We start from the raw sequence: 15,858 nt of genomic DNA, 5'->3' as shown, positions 1-15,858 counted from the left end.
CGTGGGACTCGAACCCACAAACTGTGAAATCATGACCTGAGCCGAAGTCAGATGCTTAACCGACTGAGCCACCCAGGCTCCCCAATGGTCATTTAAGTTTAAACACATTCTAAAAACAACTTGTTTGGGGCATCTGGGTGGCTCAGCTGGTTAAGCATCTGACTCTTGATTTTGGCTCAGGTCATATCCCTGGCCTATGAGATTGAGCCTCGCATTGGGCCTTGTGTTGATTATGGAGCCTGCTTAAGATTCTCTCTCTCTCCCCCCCTCTCCCCTCCCCTCTCTCTCCTTCCACCCTTCTCCCCCACTCAAGCGCTCTCAATCTCTCTCTGTCTCTAAAATAAAAGAATAAATAAGAAGAGCTTTTTTATTCCCCCCTCTTCAAAAGATCTATATCTCTATCTATCTATCTATCTATCTATCTATCTATCTATCTATCTATCTAGAATAGAATATTATTCTATAGAATAGAATAGTTGTAGGTTTTTTTCCTTTCAGCACTTTGAATATATCATGCCACTCCCTTCATCCCTCCAACATTTCCAGTGAAAAAATCAGTTTCTAGTCTTAGGGGTTTCCCTTGTACATAACTTTTTGCTTCTCTCTTTCTGCTTTTAAAATTCGTTCTTTGTCTTTAATCTTTGACATTTTAATTATTATGTGTCTAATGCATATCTCCTAGGGTTCATTTTGTTTTGGATTCTTTTTGCTTCCTGAACCTGAATGTCTATTTCCTTCCCTAGGTTAGGGAAGTTTTCAGCTATTATTTCTTCAAATAAATTTTCTGCCCCTTTCTCTTTCTCTTCTCCTTATGAGACCCTTCTAATTGCAAATGCTTGTTCTCTTGATGTTGTCCAAGAGGTCCTTTAACCTACCTCATTTTTAAAGAATTCTCTTCTTTTTGCCGTTCAGCTTGGGTGCTTCCCATTATCCTATCTTCCAGATCACTGATCTTCTTCCACATCCATTAATCTACTGTTGATTCCCTTTAGTGTATTTTTTAATTTCAACTCTGATTTATTCTTTTTTGCATTTTCTCTTTGAAGTTCTCTTTGAGTTCCTCCATTTTTCTGTCCAGTCCAGTAAGCATCTTTATACTCATTGCTTTATTTTTTTTTAAGTTTTTATTTTAATTCCAGTTAGTTAACATGTAGTATAACATTAATTTTAGGTGTACAATATAGTGACATTTCCGTACATTATCTGGTGCTCATCACAACTAGTACCTTCCTTTCTTTTTTAAAATTTTTTAAATGTTTATTTATTTTTGAGAGAGACAGAGCATGAGTGGGAAAGAGGCAGAGAGAGAGGGAGACACAGAATCTGAAGCAGGCTCCAGGCTCTGAGCTGTCAGCACAGAGCCCGATGCCAGGCTTGAACCCTCAAGTCATGGGATCATGACTGAGCTGAAGTCAGATGTTTAACCGACTGACCACCCAGGTGCCCCAACTAGTGCCTTCCTTAATCCCTATTCCCTATCCCCTCCAACCTCCTCTCTGGAAACCACCATTTTGCTCTCTGTAATTAAGAATCTTCTTCTTGATATCTCCTTCTCTCTCTCTCTCTTTCTTTTTTCCCTTTCCTTGTTTGTTTTGTTTCTTAAATTCCACATGAATGAAATCATATGGTATTTGTCTTTCTCTGACTTATTTCTCTTAGCATTATATTCTTTAGCTCAATCCATATCATTGCAAATAGCAAAATTTCATTCTTTTTTATGGCTGAATAATATTCCAGTGTGTGTGTGTGTGTGTGTGTGTGTGTGTATCTTTATCCATTGGTCAATTGATGGACACTTGGGCTACATCCATATCTTGACTATGGTAAGTAATGCTGCTATAAACATAGGGGTCTGTGTATCCCTTTGAATTAGTGTTCTTCTCAATCATTACTTTAAATTCTAACAGACATATTGGTTATCTCCATTTAGTTCTTTTTCTGAGGTTTTATCTTATTCTTTCAATTGGAGCATATTCCTCTGTCTCCTCACTTTGCTTGACTTTCTGTGTTTGTTTCTATGAATTAATGGAACAGCTACTTCTCCTGAACTTGAAGGAATGGTCTTAGGTATGGTGATCCCTTGTGTGGTCTCTGTGTGCTTGGTGACTTTTGCTGGCTGCCTGGAGTTGTGGCTGACACGGGCTGGGGGTGCGAGCCACTCCTTGCTGGGTCTGCTGGGATGGTAGATGGCCACTTCTTTAAAGACCAGGACCACATCCCACAGTGATTTGTACCTGAAATAAGTGCTTAATACTTAATGGATGGAGCTTGAGATTTTAGTTGAGCCCTAAAACTTTAAATAAATTACACCCAATCTCCATTCACTGATCTATTTTAATGAGCAGGTATTTGAGTACCTAAGTCCTTTACTAGGAGCTGGGGAGACACATCCCTTGCTTACTCACTGTGAGGCTTAGCCCAGTCAGTGAGCCTGATCTGAGTTCAGTAAAGACTGGCAGTCCCCTGCGCCTCCTTTCCTCTAGTTCAGAGACTAGTATGTGGGAGTAGGGAAAAGGAGGTGCCCACTCAGATAAAACTATCAAAGAATGCCAATGTCTCCCAGGCCACCCACTATCCTGGGAATTTTGAGAACGTCTTTTGTCCCAGCCCCCACGCAGGAAAGAATCTTAGCAGGCAATACCAAGGTGGGAGCCAAGCACTGCTGTCTGAAGTCTCATTCCCCCTCCCCACTGACCTTCCCAGAATCAAAGAGTCTTTATGGAGGACAGGGATGGAGAAGAAGCAGTTTTGCCATTTGAAGGAATGTCCAGGGCCCTCTGAAGAAAGATGCAACACTAATCCTGTGTCTGGGGGGCCAGTCGGGCTATATGTGGGGTTGGGACACTGGTCACTTTCCCTTTTTGGAGCCGCCATGTTGCTCCTCTTTCTGTGTGATTCTCTGAGTCAGTTTGTCCCAAGCTCCATGTCTCTCTTTTGGCTTGAGCCCCACTCACCTGCCCTTTTCCATCAACCAACAGCCTGCCAGCCACGCTGGCTTCTTGGCTCCCTAGTTCCTGGCCTAGTGGCCTAAGCCCCTCCTGCTCTGACAGTAGGGGTGAGAGGGGAGGAGATGATGGGGACAAGGAAAACCTCCTGGGGACATCTTCCTTTCCTTTCCGAGGCCTCAAGCGTTGAAGTGCATGCTAGGCCTTCCTTACTGGGGTCATGATGTACTAGAGGCACGTGGGGAGAAATAAGGAGGTTGAGGTAAAAACAGTAGAGAGGAGGGACAGAGGGTTGGGGGCATAGTAGAGACTGAGGGGGGAGCCTCTCGAAGTGGAAGCCGGGTAGCCAAAACCACTGGGGAAAAAGGAGGGAGGTTGAGTCGCGCGGCTCTGACAGCCCAGCCCAGCCGAGGTCCCAGGGTTTCCCGTCGCTCTCTCCTTCCAGCTTCTCTTCCTCTCTCTCTTGTGAGATTCCTCCCCAAGACCTCTTCATGAGACACCACCCCCCTCCTCTGTACGAGTCTCTGCGACGGTCCGCGGGTTTCTCCATCTCGCGCCTGGCTTTGGTCTCCGGCTCAGCCTCCCGGCCTGGCCCTCTTGATGGGCGGTGCTCATTACGCTCCGCCCCCTAGGAGGACTATTGGTGGAGAGGTGTCGAGAAGGCAGTGTCCAGCCAGCGTCCGGGGGTCGGATTGGTTGCAACGACCCAGAGGCGGATAGGAGGCGGAGTCGGCCGGGAGGCGGGCGGGGCGGCTGGGGCCCGGCCCAGAGCCCCGGGCGGTCGCATTGTTTTCCTGCGCGGAGCCGCGGCGGGAGTGGGGGCTGCGACTGGGACCCTGGGCTTGCCCTACAGGACAGCGCCCGGGAGCTCCAATCCAAGCTTCATCCCATTCGGACGCTCATCACATCTCGCCAGAGCCCCAATCACGGATTGCGAACTCGGCGCGGTGCGGGGCCGCTGCCCGCCCGCTGCGATCTCGGTCCCGCTGACCCGGATCTCGGAGCAAGTACCCCGGAGCAGGGATAGGGCTGCAGGGAGGCCAGGAGGACGGGGGACGCCTCAGGCTGGGGGCAACCTACCGAAGTGCGAGAGGGAGCCGGGAGGGTGCCAGTGCGCTGTGTGCCTGGCTGGCGGAGAGGGTCAGCGGAGTTGGGGTGCTTGGAGGGAGGAGGGGGCCGTGGCCGAGCCCCGTCAGTGCACTCACTGTTGGGCGCAGCGTCTGGGCGCCTCTTCCCTTCGGGCTTCTCTGAGTCGCGTCCTCTGGATTGGGGAGCGCGAAAGGGGATTATTTGAGGCGCGCACCGTACAGAGGGTGGAAACCCTGGTCCCTTGACTCCTGGGCAGGGAAACTAGGCTCGGAAACCCGCGGAGAACTGGACCCTCTCGAGGTCTCTGCAGGGATGGGAAGGGGGACGTGTCGTTCCGGACTTTAGTGTCACAGCTGCACCTCTGTCCTTGTGCAAGCGGCGAGTCTGAGCACCTCTCGGGGGGTTGGCTTGGACAGAGAGTCGGGGAAGGGGCCCCCCGAGAAACAACAGTCCCCGTGCCCTTCTCCTTTCTTCACCCCACTCGTCCCCGGGGCTTTGTTAGACCAGGGTCTCCCAAGCAGGAGAGCCTAGCTGGAGACTGCACCTTTAGCCCGCTCAGCGCTGGCCCCAGGCCTGCCCTCTTCGGTTCCCAGCCTCTGCCCCTGTTTCTCTGGCCTGGGANCTCTGTCTGAGCCTGCAGGCCCCTCCAGCCCCTCCTCCCGCTAACGTGGCTCTGGGACCCGGTCCCGGCCCAGACTCTGCTACCCGCCCCTCTCGGAGCCCCAGATCCAGTGAGGGGGAGACACGTCGAGCCCCTGGCCCGAGGCCCACCTTATGCCAGGCTCTAAACACCTGGATTATCCTCGTTGGGGGTTGGGTGGGAGGGAGAGTAGGTGCGGAGCCAGGGGCAGAGGGTGGGGGAAATGTCTTGGAGAAGGGAACGCGCCTTCAGCCTGTTTCTCGAGGATCCTCAACGCGCCCCCCACCCCCTCTACCTCCGTCTGCTCCCCCAGAGGAAGGTGGACTGGGGCGGGAGACCAGCCTGAGAGCTTCCTGCTATTGTCCCCAGCCCCGTCTCCCCTTCTCCATCCCTTCCCCAGCCTCCCCCTCCACCCCCCCTTGACTCTGGCTCTGACCCTGGCCACTCCCCAGAGGTGGCTGTAGGGCCAGGAGGAGAGAGAAGGGCTGTTTTCTCTCCCAGCAAAGGGAGGACCTAGGAGGGGAAGAAAGGGATGGCCAGGCCTCCCCCATTTGCTTCAGATGGGGGGTATGATGCATCTGGGGTTGGTCTCAGCCGAGTAAGCCTTTCCCCAGGCCCCGGGTGGCATGAGAACTGCTCAGATGCTGCTCCTCCAAAAACAAATGTGGGAAAAGCCTTCTTAAAGACATATCATGCGAGTCTAGGGGCCAATGCAAAGGCCAACCAAGTGTTTTCAGAGGCTGGACTAATCCAGCCCAAGGTGGGGGGTGGGGTGCAGAGACATTGGGCTGGAGGTAGGCAGGACCTGCTCTCTCAAGGGAGAAGGAAGGGTCTGGGGGTGCTCGCTATCGGAGCATTTTGCCTAGAAATGAAGAGCATGTAAATGAGATGCAAATTAGCCTCTATTGTCCCCAGCTAGGGCGCTTTTGCTGTGAAGGCTGCTGAATTCTGAGGGTTTTAATGTGGGAGTGGTCGGCATGCCCCACAAACTCTCCCTGTCACCCTTTTCCCCAAGACTGGGCCTTCAATTCCAGGAGTTTCTGGCAAGGGGCCAGCCCCAGCCCCTGCCCTCACATCTCTGGGCTTGAAGCGGCGAGCACCTTTGTAATCAAGCTCACTGTCNNNNGGGCAGCGTGTCCTTTTCCCTAGCCTCGGTAGACTTCTCCCAGATTTTCACACTTACTTTTAAGGGATGTGGTAAGGAGGTCTCACTAAGCCTCTTCCCTCCTGTCCCTTCTTCCATCAGGTCAGAGGTTTCCTATCCCCCTCAACTCCCTACAGGAGTCACGACCCCAGGTAAGGAAAGGGCGGCAGCGCTGAGGGCAGAGGGTGGAAACGGGAGCAGGAAGAGGGTCTGGCTGTTCTCCCCACTTGCCAGAGGCCAAAGTTGTTTCCTGGGTGAAGACACCAGTTGCCCAGAGCAACTTGGAGGGGGGGAGCAGGAGGGGGAGGGTAGGAGACAGGCTGTGTCCCTTTCTCTTCCCCTGGGAGCACCAGCATCCGGAAACCTGAGGTGGGGGGGTGGTTAGGGAGGCTTGGCCTTTCGGCACCAGAGGGTCGTTAGCTAGCTGACTGCTCTGCCCCTGGGGAGGGGGTCATCATTAATGTTCCTCCCCCTTCCCCTCTTCCAGCTCTCTTGGGACCCCATCTGACGTCAACCTCCCCACCAATGACGCTGGATTGGGGGTGGGGTACACTTGGGTGCTGGCTCCAAGGGTGGATTTGGGGCGATGGAAGGGGCTGGGCTTGGAAGCCCAGGGTCTCTTCTTTGGGGAATGAGGCGGGATGAACAGCCAAGGATTGGCGAAGGAGAGCTCTCTGTTCACAGAAAGGAAGGATCCGCACCCTGACCTGATTTCAGGAGCTCCTCAGCCCCTCACTTCAGTTTGAGGGGAAGGAGGACAGGAAGCTGGTGTACATACACCTCCCACTGTGGGTCCCAACCAGGGCCAGCTGGGGCGGGCTTGGCAGTGCCGCTGGGCGGGAAGGGGGCTGTCTCACCATCCCTTCCGCCATATCCATCTTTTCCTGGACTTTGGGCTACTGTTGCCTGCCTGTTGTTGAATTATTTATATTTCCATTTTGAGGCAGCCCGAAGAGGGAAGGAAGGGAAAGAGGGACATCTTCAGCCATTTCTCCTCACCAGGGTGGCCGGTCCCATCCCTGGCTCCTGACAGGGGGTGATTCTGCTCTTGCTCATCAAGTACACGCCCTGGTTCTTAGGAGCCAGGGAGGGAACAGGGGGTTAGAGAGGTAGGGAGGGGGCACAGTGGTCGGGCAGACAGCTGCAGCCAGAGCTAAATTTAGCCTCTGATCTGGCTTTGATGCAGATTCATTTTNCCGCCTTCCCCAAAGTGAGGGGAAAAGCCCTCGAAGCATGAACTTAGACCAAGACCACGACCCCTAGGCTTCCTCCCCGCCACCCTGGTCTTCCTCAACCCCAGACAGGGGATGGCTTCCTCACAGCTGTGTCTGTCTGGGCACAGCGCCTGACCCAGGGTGCCGAGGGGGTCTGCGAGGGAGGGGGAGGCCGACGCAGTGCCCTCTTCCTCCTTCCAGTGCCAAGGAGTCACTATTTATAATGTTAAGGCTTCAGTGTCTAATTATAACTGAGAAGGGGTTAGCAAGAGGGGGGCCAGGAGGTGTCACCTACCGAATGTCCCAGGCCCAGTCAGGAGAAAGGAGAAGAGGCCGGGTGAGAAGGCTTGGAAGGGGAGCGGGCGTGTCCTGTCCTTACCTGGGGTCATGCCTGCAGGTCTCACACTAGCCAGTTGGGGCCAGTTGGAGAGGGAAAGGCCTTGAGTGACAGTGACAGCTGGCTGGGACTGAGGCAGTGCCAGGGAAAGGGTTGTTTCCCCCAAGCCCACAGGGTTCTCTGGGGATAGACCAGGGGGGAGCCTGCCTGGGTCGAAGGTGAAGGGATCCAGCCCCTTCCCCCACTTTTATCTGTCTCCTCTTTCAGGGCCGGCATATGGGTGAGGGGGCACCCCCTGGGGCCTGAGCTGCCCCGCACAGGATGCCCCGTGCCCCCCACTTCATGCCCCTACTGTTCCTGCTGCTGTGGTTCTCACTTCCCCATACCCGGGCTGCCTTTCCCCAGGACCCCGTTCCTCTGCTGACCTCCGACCTGCAAGGTGAGTGCCCTGCACCTCCCTGCCCAACTGTGTGAGCTCAGCACTGGAGATACCTGTGCAGGAGGCCGGGGTGCAAGAAGACACTCAGCAGAGGAGAGTAGCCGGGTGGAGCAAGCTCAGACCAGCCGCTCCTCTCTGCTCGCCCCACTTCCCTCCTCTGGTGTTTAGGAACCCACACTCTCTGCCAGACCACACCTTAGCAGGTCTGATCCTCGCCAGGCTGCTCCTTAGCTGCATGACCTTGGTTAGCCTGTTTAACCTTTCTTTGCCTCAGTCTCCTCATCTGCAAAATGAAGCTAACAAACAGCATTCCAGCTCACAGAGTTATTTAGGGATTCGATGAGGTCGTACACGTAAAGTGCGGAGACCTCGGCCTGGCACCTAGTAAATGCTTTCTCTGTGTTTGCTCTTGTTATTCATTATCCCATAAAGGCCCAGGACTGGTTCCGTGGCTCCCCACACCTCCCCCTTCCCTCTCCACCGTGAAGCCTAGGCCCCACCGTGAGGGAACCCATAGGCCCACTTTTTTTCTGAGAAGAACCTTTCTCTATTTGCAGGTTCCTGTTACGTATGTAGGATTTAGAGTAATTTTAAGGACTGTAGTTAGGCCATTGAGAGTAAGTGTTGGGGGATAAGAATAGCAAACACTTGCATGTGCTAGACGCGGTCTGAGCACGTTACAGACGGTAAACCATCCATGTGCGAACGCTGAGCTCCCTTGAGGGCCGATGATTATGGATGCCGTGGTCAGGCTGGTGGATGCTGGGGTTGGTCCAAGGAGGCAGTGACCCAGGATGGGCTGAGGTGGTTTCTGAAGAGCCTTGAGGGGGTGACACAAAAAGAGGGCTGGGAGAAATGGAGTAAGCGCTCCAGACAGGACAACGTGTGGCATGGGAACGGAAGGGGGTCACCAGCCAGCCCCACGGCCCTTCCAAGAGGGGGCTGTATTCAGCTCTGGAGTAGGATAGACCTGGACCTCAGCACCACCCCCCACCCCTCCACTTCCCAGCTAGACACACTATGCAAATTCCTTAATAGCTTTAAGCCTCAGGCTCCTCATCTGTAAAACGGGGCCAGTATTAGTACTGTAAGACCTTCCACAAGACAAGCATTTCTTTTTTTTTTTAATTTTCTTTTTAATTAAAAAAAATTGTTTATCTTTCAGAGAGGGAGAGACAGAGCACGAGCAGAGGAGGGCCAGAGAGAGAGAGAGAGAATTCGAAGCAGGCTCCAGGCTCTGAGCTGTCAGCACAGAGCCAGACTTGAGGCCCAGACTCCTGAACCGTGGGAGATCATAACCTGAGCCGAGAAGTCAGACCCTTAACCGACTGGGCCATACAGGCGTCCCTCTAATAAATTTTAACTTGATAAATGAGCGATGTCTTGCATATGAGTAGTACGTGATGCCAAATATCACTCGATCACAACTGAGGCAATGGTTCTTGAAATTCACTTTGATATGCTTTGGATTACAAGCATGTTTCCAGAACAGATTTTGCTCGCAAACCAAGTTTTACTGTACTTCCCTTATAGGGTCGTATTAAATGAGGCAATGCGTCTAAAGTGCTAACATGGTGGTTGGCAGAGGTTATGTGCTCAGAGCTAGTATTATTTTATTAATAGGTGTATTAATGGTATTTTTTTATACCTCACAACTCATCTTCCTCACCCATGAGGCCCATGGCAGGATTTTATCTGGCTGGAAAGGGTACTGGAGAGTGTGTGGTGTCCAGGTGGGCCTCAGCACCTACCTGTCTGTGTCTTCTAGGGACTTCTCCATCATCTTGGTTCCGGGGCCTGGAGGATGATGCTGTGGTTGCAGAACTTGGGCTGGACTTTCAGAGATTCCTGACCTTGAACCGGACCTTGCTAGTGGCTGCCCGGTAAACCGGCTGCGGCACCGTTGTGGGGCCAACATGCATGGTCCTGGGAGGATGTGGAACGTGCATGGCCACTGCAGCATCTTGAGGGGACACATGCGGGTGTACAAGCCATGGGACTGGGACATGCTGGGGCCTAGAGTGCGAAAGCCAAGGCATGGAGTGAGGGGAGGAGAGAGAGCAGGACGGTTGCCCTGCTTGTCTCCGAGTCGCTGAGCCTACACGGGGGTGTGGGTGTGGGGGTGTGTGGGGGATGGGGGGGGGGTGAGGTGTGGTAAGGAGCTCAGGTGGGGTGCCTGGGCTTGGCTCTGATCCCTCCCTCCCTATCCCTTCAGGGATCACGTTTTCTCCTTCGATCTTCAAGCCCAGGAGGAAGGGGAGGGGCTGGTGCCCAATAAGGTAAGAGGCGTGTGGGAGGAGGTGCAGGCACAGAGACGGGGCTGGGAAAGGTCTGGTGGGGGGCAAGCTGTGGGGATAAAGAACCCCAGAGGAACCATAACGTGCAGGGGCATCCAGGTTGCCCCATGGTCTTCCCTCTTTGACTTTCCCCTTCAGTATCTAACATGGCGGAGCCAAGACATGGAGAACTGTGCCGTGCGGGGAAAGCTGACGGTGAGGAGCGGGATGAGAATTTCCAGGGGAGGATTTCCCACACCCGAGCTCCATCCACGTGGATGGAGCTTCCATCTCGGGCCTGGGGCGGGGAAGGGCGCCGGAAAGACAGGGAAAGGTGTTTGCCTTCCTTCACAGAGGAGGGAGACTCCAGTAGGCCACACGGTCCGCCCGAGGTTGCAGGGTAGCGGGCAGCTTAGCTGGGACTTTATCCCACGTTGCCCCGACAGGCTCACGGGAGGCGGCCTCACTCCCTGTGACCCCCTGTTTCAGTCTCAGGGAGCCCTGTCGCTGACATAGAGTTTTGGCTTCTCTAGGACGAGTGCCACAACTATATCCGTGTCCTTGTTCCCTGGGACTCCCAGATGCTCCTTGCCTGTGGCACGAACTCATTCAGCCCCGTGTGCCGCAGCTACCGGGTACAAAGGCGGGGGTGGGGAGCGATGAAGGGGTCGGGGTGGGAATGGGAAGGGATCCCTGGGTAGGTACCCAGCGAGGGTGGGGGAGCAGGAGGGCCCAGAGGGCAAGGGTCCTGAAGGGGTGGGGGGAAAGGCACGGGGACACGGGGAGGTGGGCCACCTAGCCGAACCCCAAGACCTTGACTGTTCCAACAATCTGCTCCCTCTGCCCCCAGATAACTTCGCTGCAGCAGGAGGGTGAAGAGCTGAGCGGGCAGGCTCGTTGCCCCTTTGATGCCACCCAGTCCAACGTGGCCGTCTTTGCAGGTGTGGCACTAGGGCTCATGAGAAGCAGGCCTGTGGTGGGAGGGGGCTCTCACCTTAGCCCTCCTCCCAATTCGATCTTCCCCTCTGCTCCTGAGTGGAAGGTTGGGGTAGGAGGCAGGGCCAAGGTGAGTGAGGCAGGGGTGTAGGAGGCCAAAGAAGAGCCAGATCCCTGGGCCCTCCCCTGACTCCTCCTCCCCACCCCTCCAGAGGGCAGCCTGTACTCGGCCACAGCTGCGGATTTCCAGGCTAGTGATGCTGTGGTTTACAGAAGCCTTGGGCCTCAGCCCCCACTCCGCTCGGCCAAGTACGACTCCAAGTGGCTGAGAGGTCAGGGCGGGCCTGGGGGAGGGAAGCTGCTCTTGGGGTGGAGGTGTGGGGGAGGACTGTGGCGGGAGCAGGCGGACCATGGTTGTGCTGATGCTGTGCACGCGTGCAAAGGCTGGAGGCCGCATGGGGCCTGGAATCTCTGAGCATACTGTCTCCCGTCTGTCCCCCTCAGAGCCGCACTTTGTCCACGCCCTGGAGCACGGAGACCACGTCTATTTCTTCTTCCGCGAGGTGTCCGTGGAGGACGCCCGGCTGGGAAGGGTACGGAGGCGGGCACCAGGGCTGGGGGGCTGGAGGCTCTGGCTGGGTCCTGACAGAGCCAGTGAGAGTCTGCGGAGAGCGCCCGGGCCCTAATCTCCACCTGACAGGCCCTTGGCCTCTGAGCCCCACCTTGGAGGAGCCCTCTGCCTCCACCTCCTGCTGTGTCCCCCATCCTCGACCCAGACCCGTCTAGCACACTGCATCCTTACCTCGCCCTGCCCCTAGCAGTCATCCCTCGGGCCTCGGATGCTCCAGCTCCCAGGCCCCGCCAGCGGCCCTGCGGCCCTCACCCTGCTCGTGGCCCTCCTCCAGGTGCAGTTCTCCCGGGTGGCCCGTGTGTGTAAACGCGACATGGGTGGCTCGCCTCGGGCCCTGGACCGCCACTGGACGTCCTTCCTGAAGCTGCGGCTCAACTGCTCCGTCCCCGGGGATTCTACCTTCTATTTTGATGCCTTACAGGCCTTAACCGGGCCTGTGAACTTGCACGGACGCCCTGCTCTCTTTGGGGTCTTCACTACCCAGATCAATAGGTTAGTACGAGACTTACCAACGTGGCCCAGTCTGCCCCCTGTTCCACCAGCGTCCAGGCCCCCCACCCCAAGCCTACCAATGCGTCTCTGGTGAAGGGAAAGTCCCTTCAAAGCCAGTTTGCTCCTCTGCACATGTTTTTTTCTCCCAGCATGGCCTGCAGAGACAGTCTCACCCTCCCGGGCTCCGTGTCCCACTGTGGTGCATAAGGGTGGCTGCCCTGTGTCACCTGGGAGGGGCTGTGCTGTCCCTCCCATCACACAGCCCACATCCATTTCTGGCTCTTTCAGCATCCCTGGCTCGGCAGTCTGTGCCTTCTACCTGGATGACATCGAGCACGGGTTTGAGGGCAAGTTCAAGGAGCAGAGGAGTCTCGATGGGGCCTGGACGCCTGTGTCTGAAGACAGGGTCCCCTCCCCTAGGTACGCAGAATGGGGGTGGCTTTGTGAGGGCAGAAGCAAGTGGTGTGTTCCCACATGGGGTTATGGGGAGAGGGTCCATGGGATGATGGGGAGTGGGGCTCAGTGGGTAGGCGCGGGACTGCAGGGCTGTGGGGAAAAGGGAGGGAGTAGTTGGATGTCTGTGTGAAGGAGGGCGGGGAGCGGAGGTTACCAGTCATGTTTGGGAGCAGTCGGCAGGGGGCGGGGTATGGAACCTAACTGAACCCTGGGTCCTGTCCTGTCTCCTTCCCATGTGCCCACCAGGCCAGGATCCTGTGCGGGGGTGGGTGTGGCTGCCCTGTTCCCCTCTTCCAGAGATCTCCCTGACGAGGTCCTGACCTTCATCAAGGCTCACCCATTGCTGGACCCCGCCGTGCCACCCGCCACGCATCAGCCTCTGCTCACCCTTACCAGCAGGTATGCGGCCAGACAAGTGACACTACGGCCCGACCCCCGCGCCCCAGCCACTCTCCTTCTCTGGCCTCCCCAGGTAAATCATATGGGTGGGAAGCAGCAGTCACGGAAGCGGAAGGGAGAGCAATGAGAAGGAAAGTCTGGGCTGGGGGAAGGGCTGTTCCAGGCTGTCTTCCACTGGTCACGTTGTCCTGACCTGAGGCCTGTCCCCCTAGGGCCCTACTGACCCAGTTAGCGGTTGACGGTAGGGCCGGTCCCTACGGTAACGCTACGGTCCTGTTCCTGGGCGCCGATGACGGGGTAGTGCTGAAGGTGCTGCCCCCAGGCGGGCTGTCCGGGGGCCCCGAGCCCATCCTGTTGGAAGAGATCAATGCCTACAGCCCCTCCAGGTGAGGCCTTCGTGGGGCAGCCTCCCTCGCCCCCCGTGCCCCAGCAGAGCAGGAGTGGGACATGAGGTGGTCGCAGGAGTGGGACATGAGGTGGTCGGTGGAGGCGTGGGCATGGCATGGGCACTGGGTGGGCATCCGAACGGCCGAAGCTGTAGGGGAGAGGGACTTGGCAAGACGCTGGATGGGAGGGCAGTCCTAGGAGTTGCATTCGGGGCTCGTCTGCCTCCCCACCCTGTCGTCTGGCTCGCCCCTGGAGAAAGGAGCCCTGCCTGCCTCACGTCCACTCCTTCCGGCCCTCCCCTCCCCAGGTGCAGTGGGAAGCGGGCAGCCCGGACAGCACGGCGGGTCATAGGGCTGGAGCTGGACACCGAGGGCCACAGGCTCTTTGTGGCTTTCTCCGGCTGTATCATCCACCTCCCTCTCAGTCGGTGTGCCCGGCACGGGGCCTGCCAGAGGTGAGGAGAGGCTGGGGGCGGGCCTGCCTAGGAGCCCGGGGACACAGGCATGGGGGAGGGGGCTGCCTCGCGCAGGTGTGCAGTAACGGGCCCTAGAATAGGAACTGGGGATGCACCTAGAATAGGTGCAGGATGGGGATACGGCCGGGGCCTCCTGCAAGGCCGGGGTGACAGAAGAGGCCAGGCGTGGACTGACTGGATCGGAGAGCCTCACGGCCCCCATCTTCCCCAGGAGCTGTCTGGCTTCTCGGGACCCGTACTGTGGCTGGCATCGCTCCAGAGGCTGTGTGGATATCAGGGGGCCTGGTGGGTAAGTGAGGGGCCCCTGGATCTCCTGGGGAGAAAGTTCCCCACCACTGAAAGAGGGAGCCGAGGGCCGGGATGGGGCATGGGGCGAGACACCTCACTGCCCTGAGCCACCTCCGTCCACCTCTACTTCCTTCTAGAGCTGATGTGTTTCCAGCTGGGAGCCAGGACGCCGTGGAGCACAGTGACTGCCAAGGTAAACAGCAGGGGCAGGGGCCGCTGGAGCTGTGGCTGTGGCTATACACGGCTCTGAAGGCTGTCGGCCACCATGGTGGGGGGGGGAGGTGTTCTGTCCTGTGGCACAGTCACGTCACCCCTTTCAGTTCTTTATAGAGCCTGTCCCTGCCCCCCATCTTCACCCCGTCTCCCTTTTTCATAGATGGAGCTACTGGGAGTCAGTCTGGCACAGGGGATCCTGCTTATGGTGAGTCCACCTGCTCCCACCCTGTCCTACCTGCGCGGCCCCCACGCCCCTGAGTCTGCCCTCCGCGGTGCACCCTGGGGGCACTGAGCGGGTCTCCAGGGTTAGCATACTCCACACGCCTGGCATAGGGCTCAGTGCTTGGCAGGCAGCAGGGTGCTTAATAAATAGTTTTTGGAAAAATACATTAAAGAACGTCCTGCATGGTGAGCCCTTCCCCACGCGCAGAAGAAAGTAGAGGCTGGAGTTCTGGACTTTTGGGTTCCGAAGGGGATGGGGTGGTGGGGGTGGGGAGGACCCTCTGAATGGTGTCAGAGGTGGGAAACGGGAGCCTCACTGGCTCTGACCTGGTCTCTGTCACCAGTGCTTCTGGGTCCTGGCCCTCCCCCTGAGACCCCCAGCCCCCCCAGTGATGCCCACCNGGCGGGGCGGGAGGGGAGGGAAGCGCGGGGCTGCTGATTCTGGAAGAATCCGAAGCCCCTCACTGACGCGTTTGACGCTCACTAACGCCTGTTTGGAGCCTCCTCTCCCCAGAGCCCGGCATCCTGTACCCGCCTCCTTCCGCACGGGCAGAGTTCGGCACTTGCTCTTGGCATGGCTACGGGGCCGAGCTGGGATGGGGCCTCCCCGGGCCCAAGCTCGAGCCTGCGTGTGAGGACTAGTGTGACGGGCTGTGTGTTGCGGGGTCCGGGGAGGCCATTCGGAGGAGGGTCAGGCTGTGCTGGAGCGAGGCCCAGTCGCCCAGCCGCAAGAGAGAGGTGCGGCAGGCCCTCCCCCACCCCCCCTCCCTCGGCTGAGCCTCGCTCCTCCCTCTCGGTCGGCAGGCGTGCGCCGGGACCTCCCCCCAGCCTCAGCCTCCCTCTCCGTCCCCATCCCACTCCTCCTGGCCTGTGCTGCCGCAGCCTTCGCCCTGGGCGCCTCGGTCTCTGGCCTCCTGGTCTCCTGCGCGTGCCGCCGAGCCCACCGACGTCGGAGCAAGGACGTCGAGACTCCGGGGCTCCCGCGCCCTCTCTCCCTTCGCAGCTTGGCCCGGCTGCACGGTGCGGGCCCGGAGCCGCCGCCGTCCAAGGACGGGGACGGGGCGCAGACGCCCCAGCTCTACACCACCTTCCTGCCTCCCCCCGACGGCGTCGCCCCGCCGGAGCTGGCCTGCCTGCCCACGCCCGAGTCCACGCCCGAGCTGCCAGTCAAGCACCTCCGCCACGCCGGGGGCCCCTGGGAGTGGAACCACAACGGGAACAACGCCAAGGAGAGCCAGGGCCGCGTGCGGGGCGGCAGGGCAGGGGGCGGCC

At 57.4% G+C, this 15,858-nt stretch overlaps 1 protein-coding gene across 3 annotated transcripts in view; it reads left to right on the top strand.

Annotated features, from left to right (window-relative positions):
* The first annotated feature begins 3,754 nt into the window (after positions 1 to 3,754).
* SEMA6C (semaphorin 6C) overlaps positions 3,755 to 15,858 on the top strand; it is a 13,490-nt gene continuing 1,386 nt past the window's right edge. Inside the window, exons 1-19 of one of the 3 annotated variants that reach the window (XM_077772578.1) lie at positions 3,755 to 3,948; positions 5,921 to 5,970; positions 7,637 to 7,808; positions 9,577 to 9,691; positions 10,024 to 10,087; positions 10,244 to 10,300; positions 10,618 to 10,719; positions 10,935 to 11,025; positions 11,233 to 11,352; positions 11,525 to 11,613; positions 11,926 to 12,143; positions 12,432 to 12,563; positions 12,846 to 12,998; positions 13,211 to 13,384; positions 13,693 to 13,839; positions 14,072 to 14,149; positions 14,286 to 14,341; positions 14,525 to 14,569; positions 15,391 to 15,858. The exon at positions 15,391 to 15,858 is cut by the window's right edge and continues 1,386 nt beyond it. In XM_077772578.1, coding sequence (XP_077628704.1) covers positions 7,691 to 7,808; positions 9,577 to 9,691; positions 10,024 to 10,087; positions 10,244 to 10,300; positions 10,618 to 10,719; positions 10,935 to 11,025; positions 11,233 to 11,352; positions 11,525 to 11,613; positions 11,926 to 12,143; positions 12,432 to 12,563; positions 12,846 to 12,998; positions 13,211 to 13,384; positions 13,693 to 13,839; positions 14,072 to 14,149; positions 14,286 to 14,341; positions 14,525 to 14,569; positions 15,391 to 15,858 — 2,227 coding nt within the window. In that variant the 5' untranslated portion in view covers positions 3,755 to 3,948; positions 5,921 to 5,970; positions 7,637 to 7,690. Of the gene's footprint in view, positions 3,953 to 5,920; positions 5,971 to 7,636; positions 7,809 to 9,576; positions 9,692 to 10,023; positions 10,088 to 10,243; positions 10,301 to 10,617; positions 10,720 to 10,934; positions 11,026 to 11,232; positions 11,353 to 11,524; positions 11,614 to 11,925; positions 12,144 to 12,431; positions 12,564 to 12,845; positions 12,999 to 13,210; positions 13,385 to 13,692; positions 13,840 to 14,071; positions 14,150 to 14,285; positions 14,342 to 14,524; positions 14,570 to 15,390 lie in introns of those variants that run through there. The other 2 variants (XM_077772579.1, XM_077772580.1) reach the window with 2 other exon arrangements.

This window comes from Crocuta crocuta, unplaced genomic scaffold (genome assembly GCF_008692635.1).
Source record: "Crocuta crocuta isolate KB4526 unplaced genomic scaffold, BGI_CrCroc_1.0 scaffold415, whole genome shotgun sequence".
Lineage (NCBI taxonomy): Eukaryota > Metazoa > Chordata > Mammalia > Carnivora > Hyaenidae > Crocuta > Crocuta crocuta.
The sequence above is the reverse complement of the archived record's forward strand: the minus strand, read 5'-3'. Positions and strand labels throughout refer to the sequence as shown.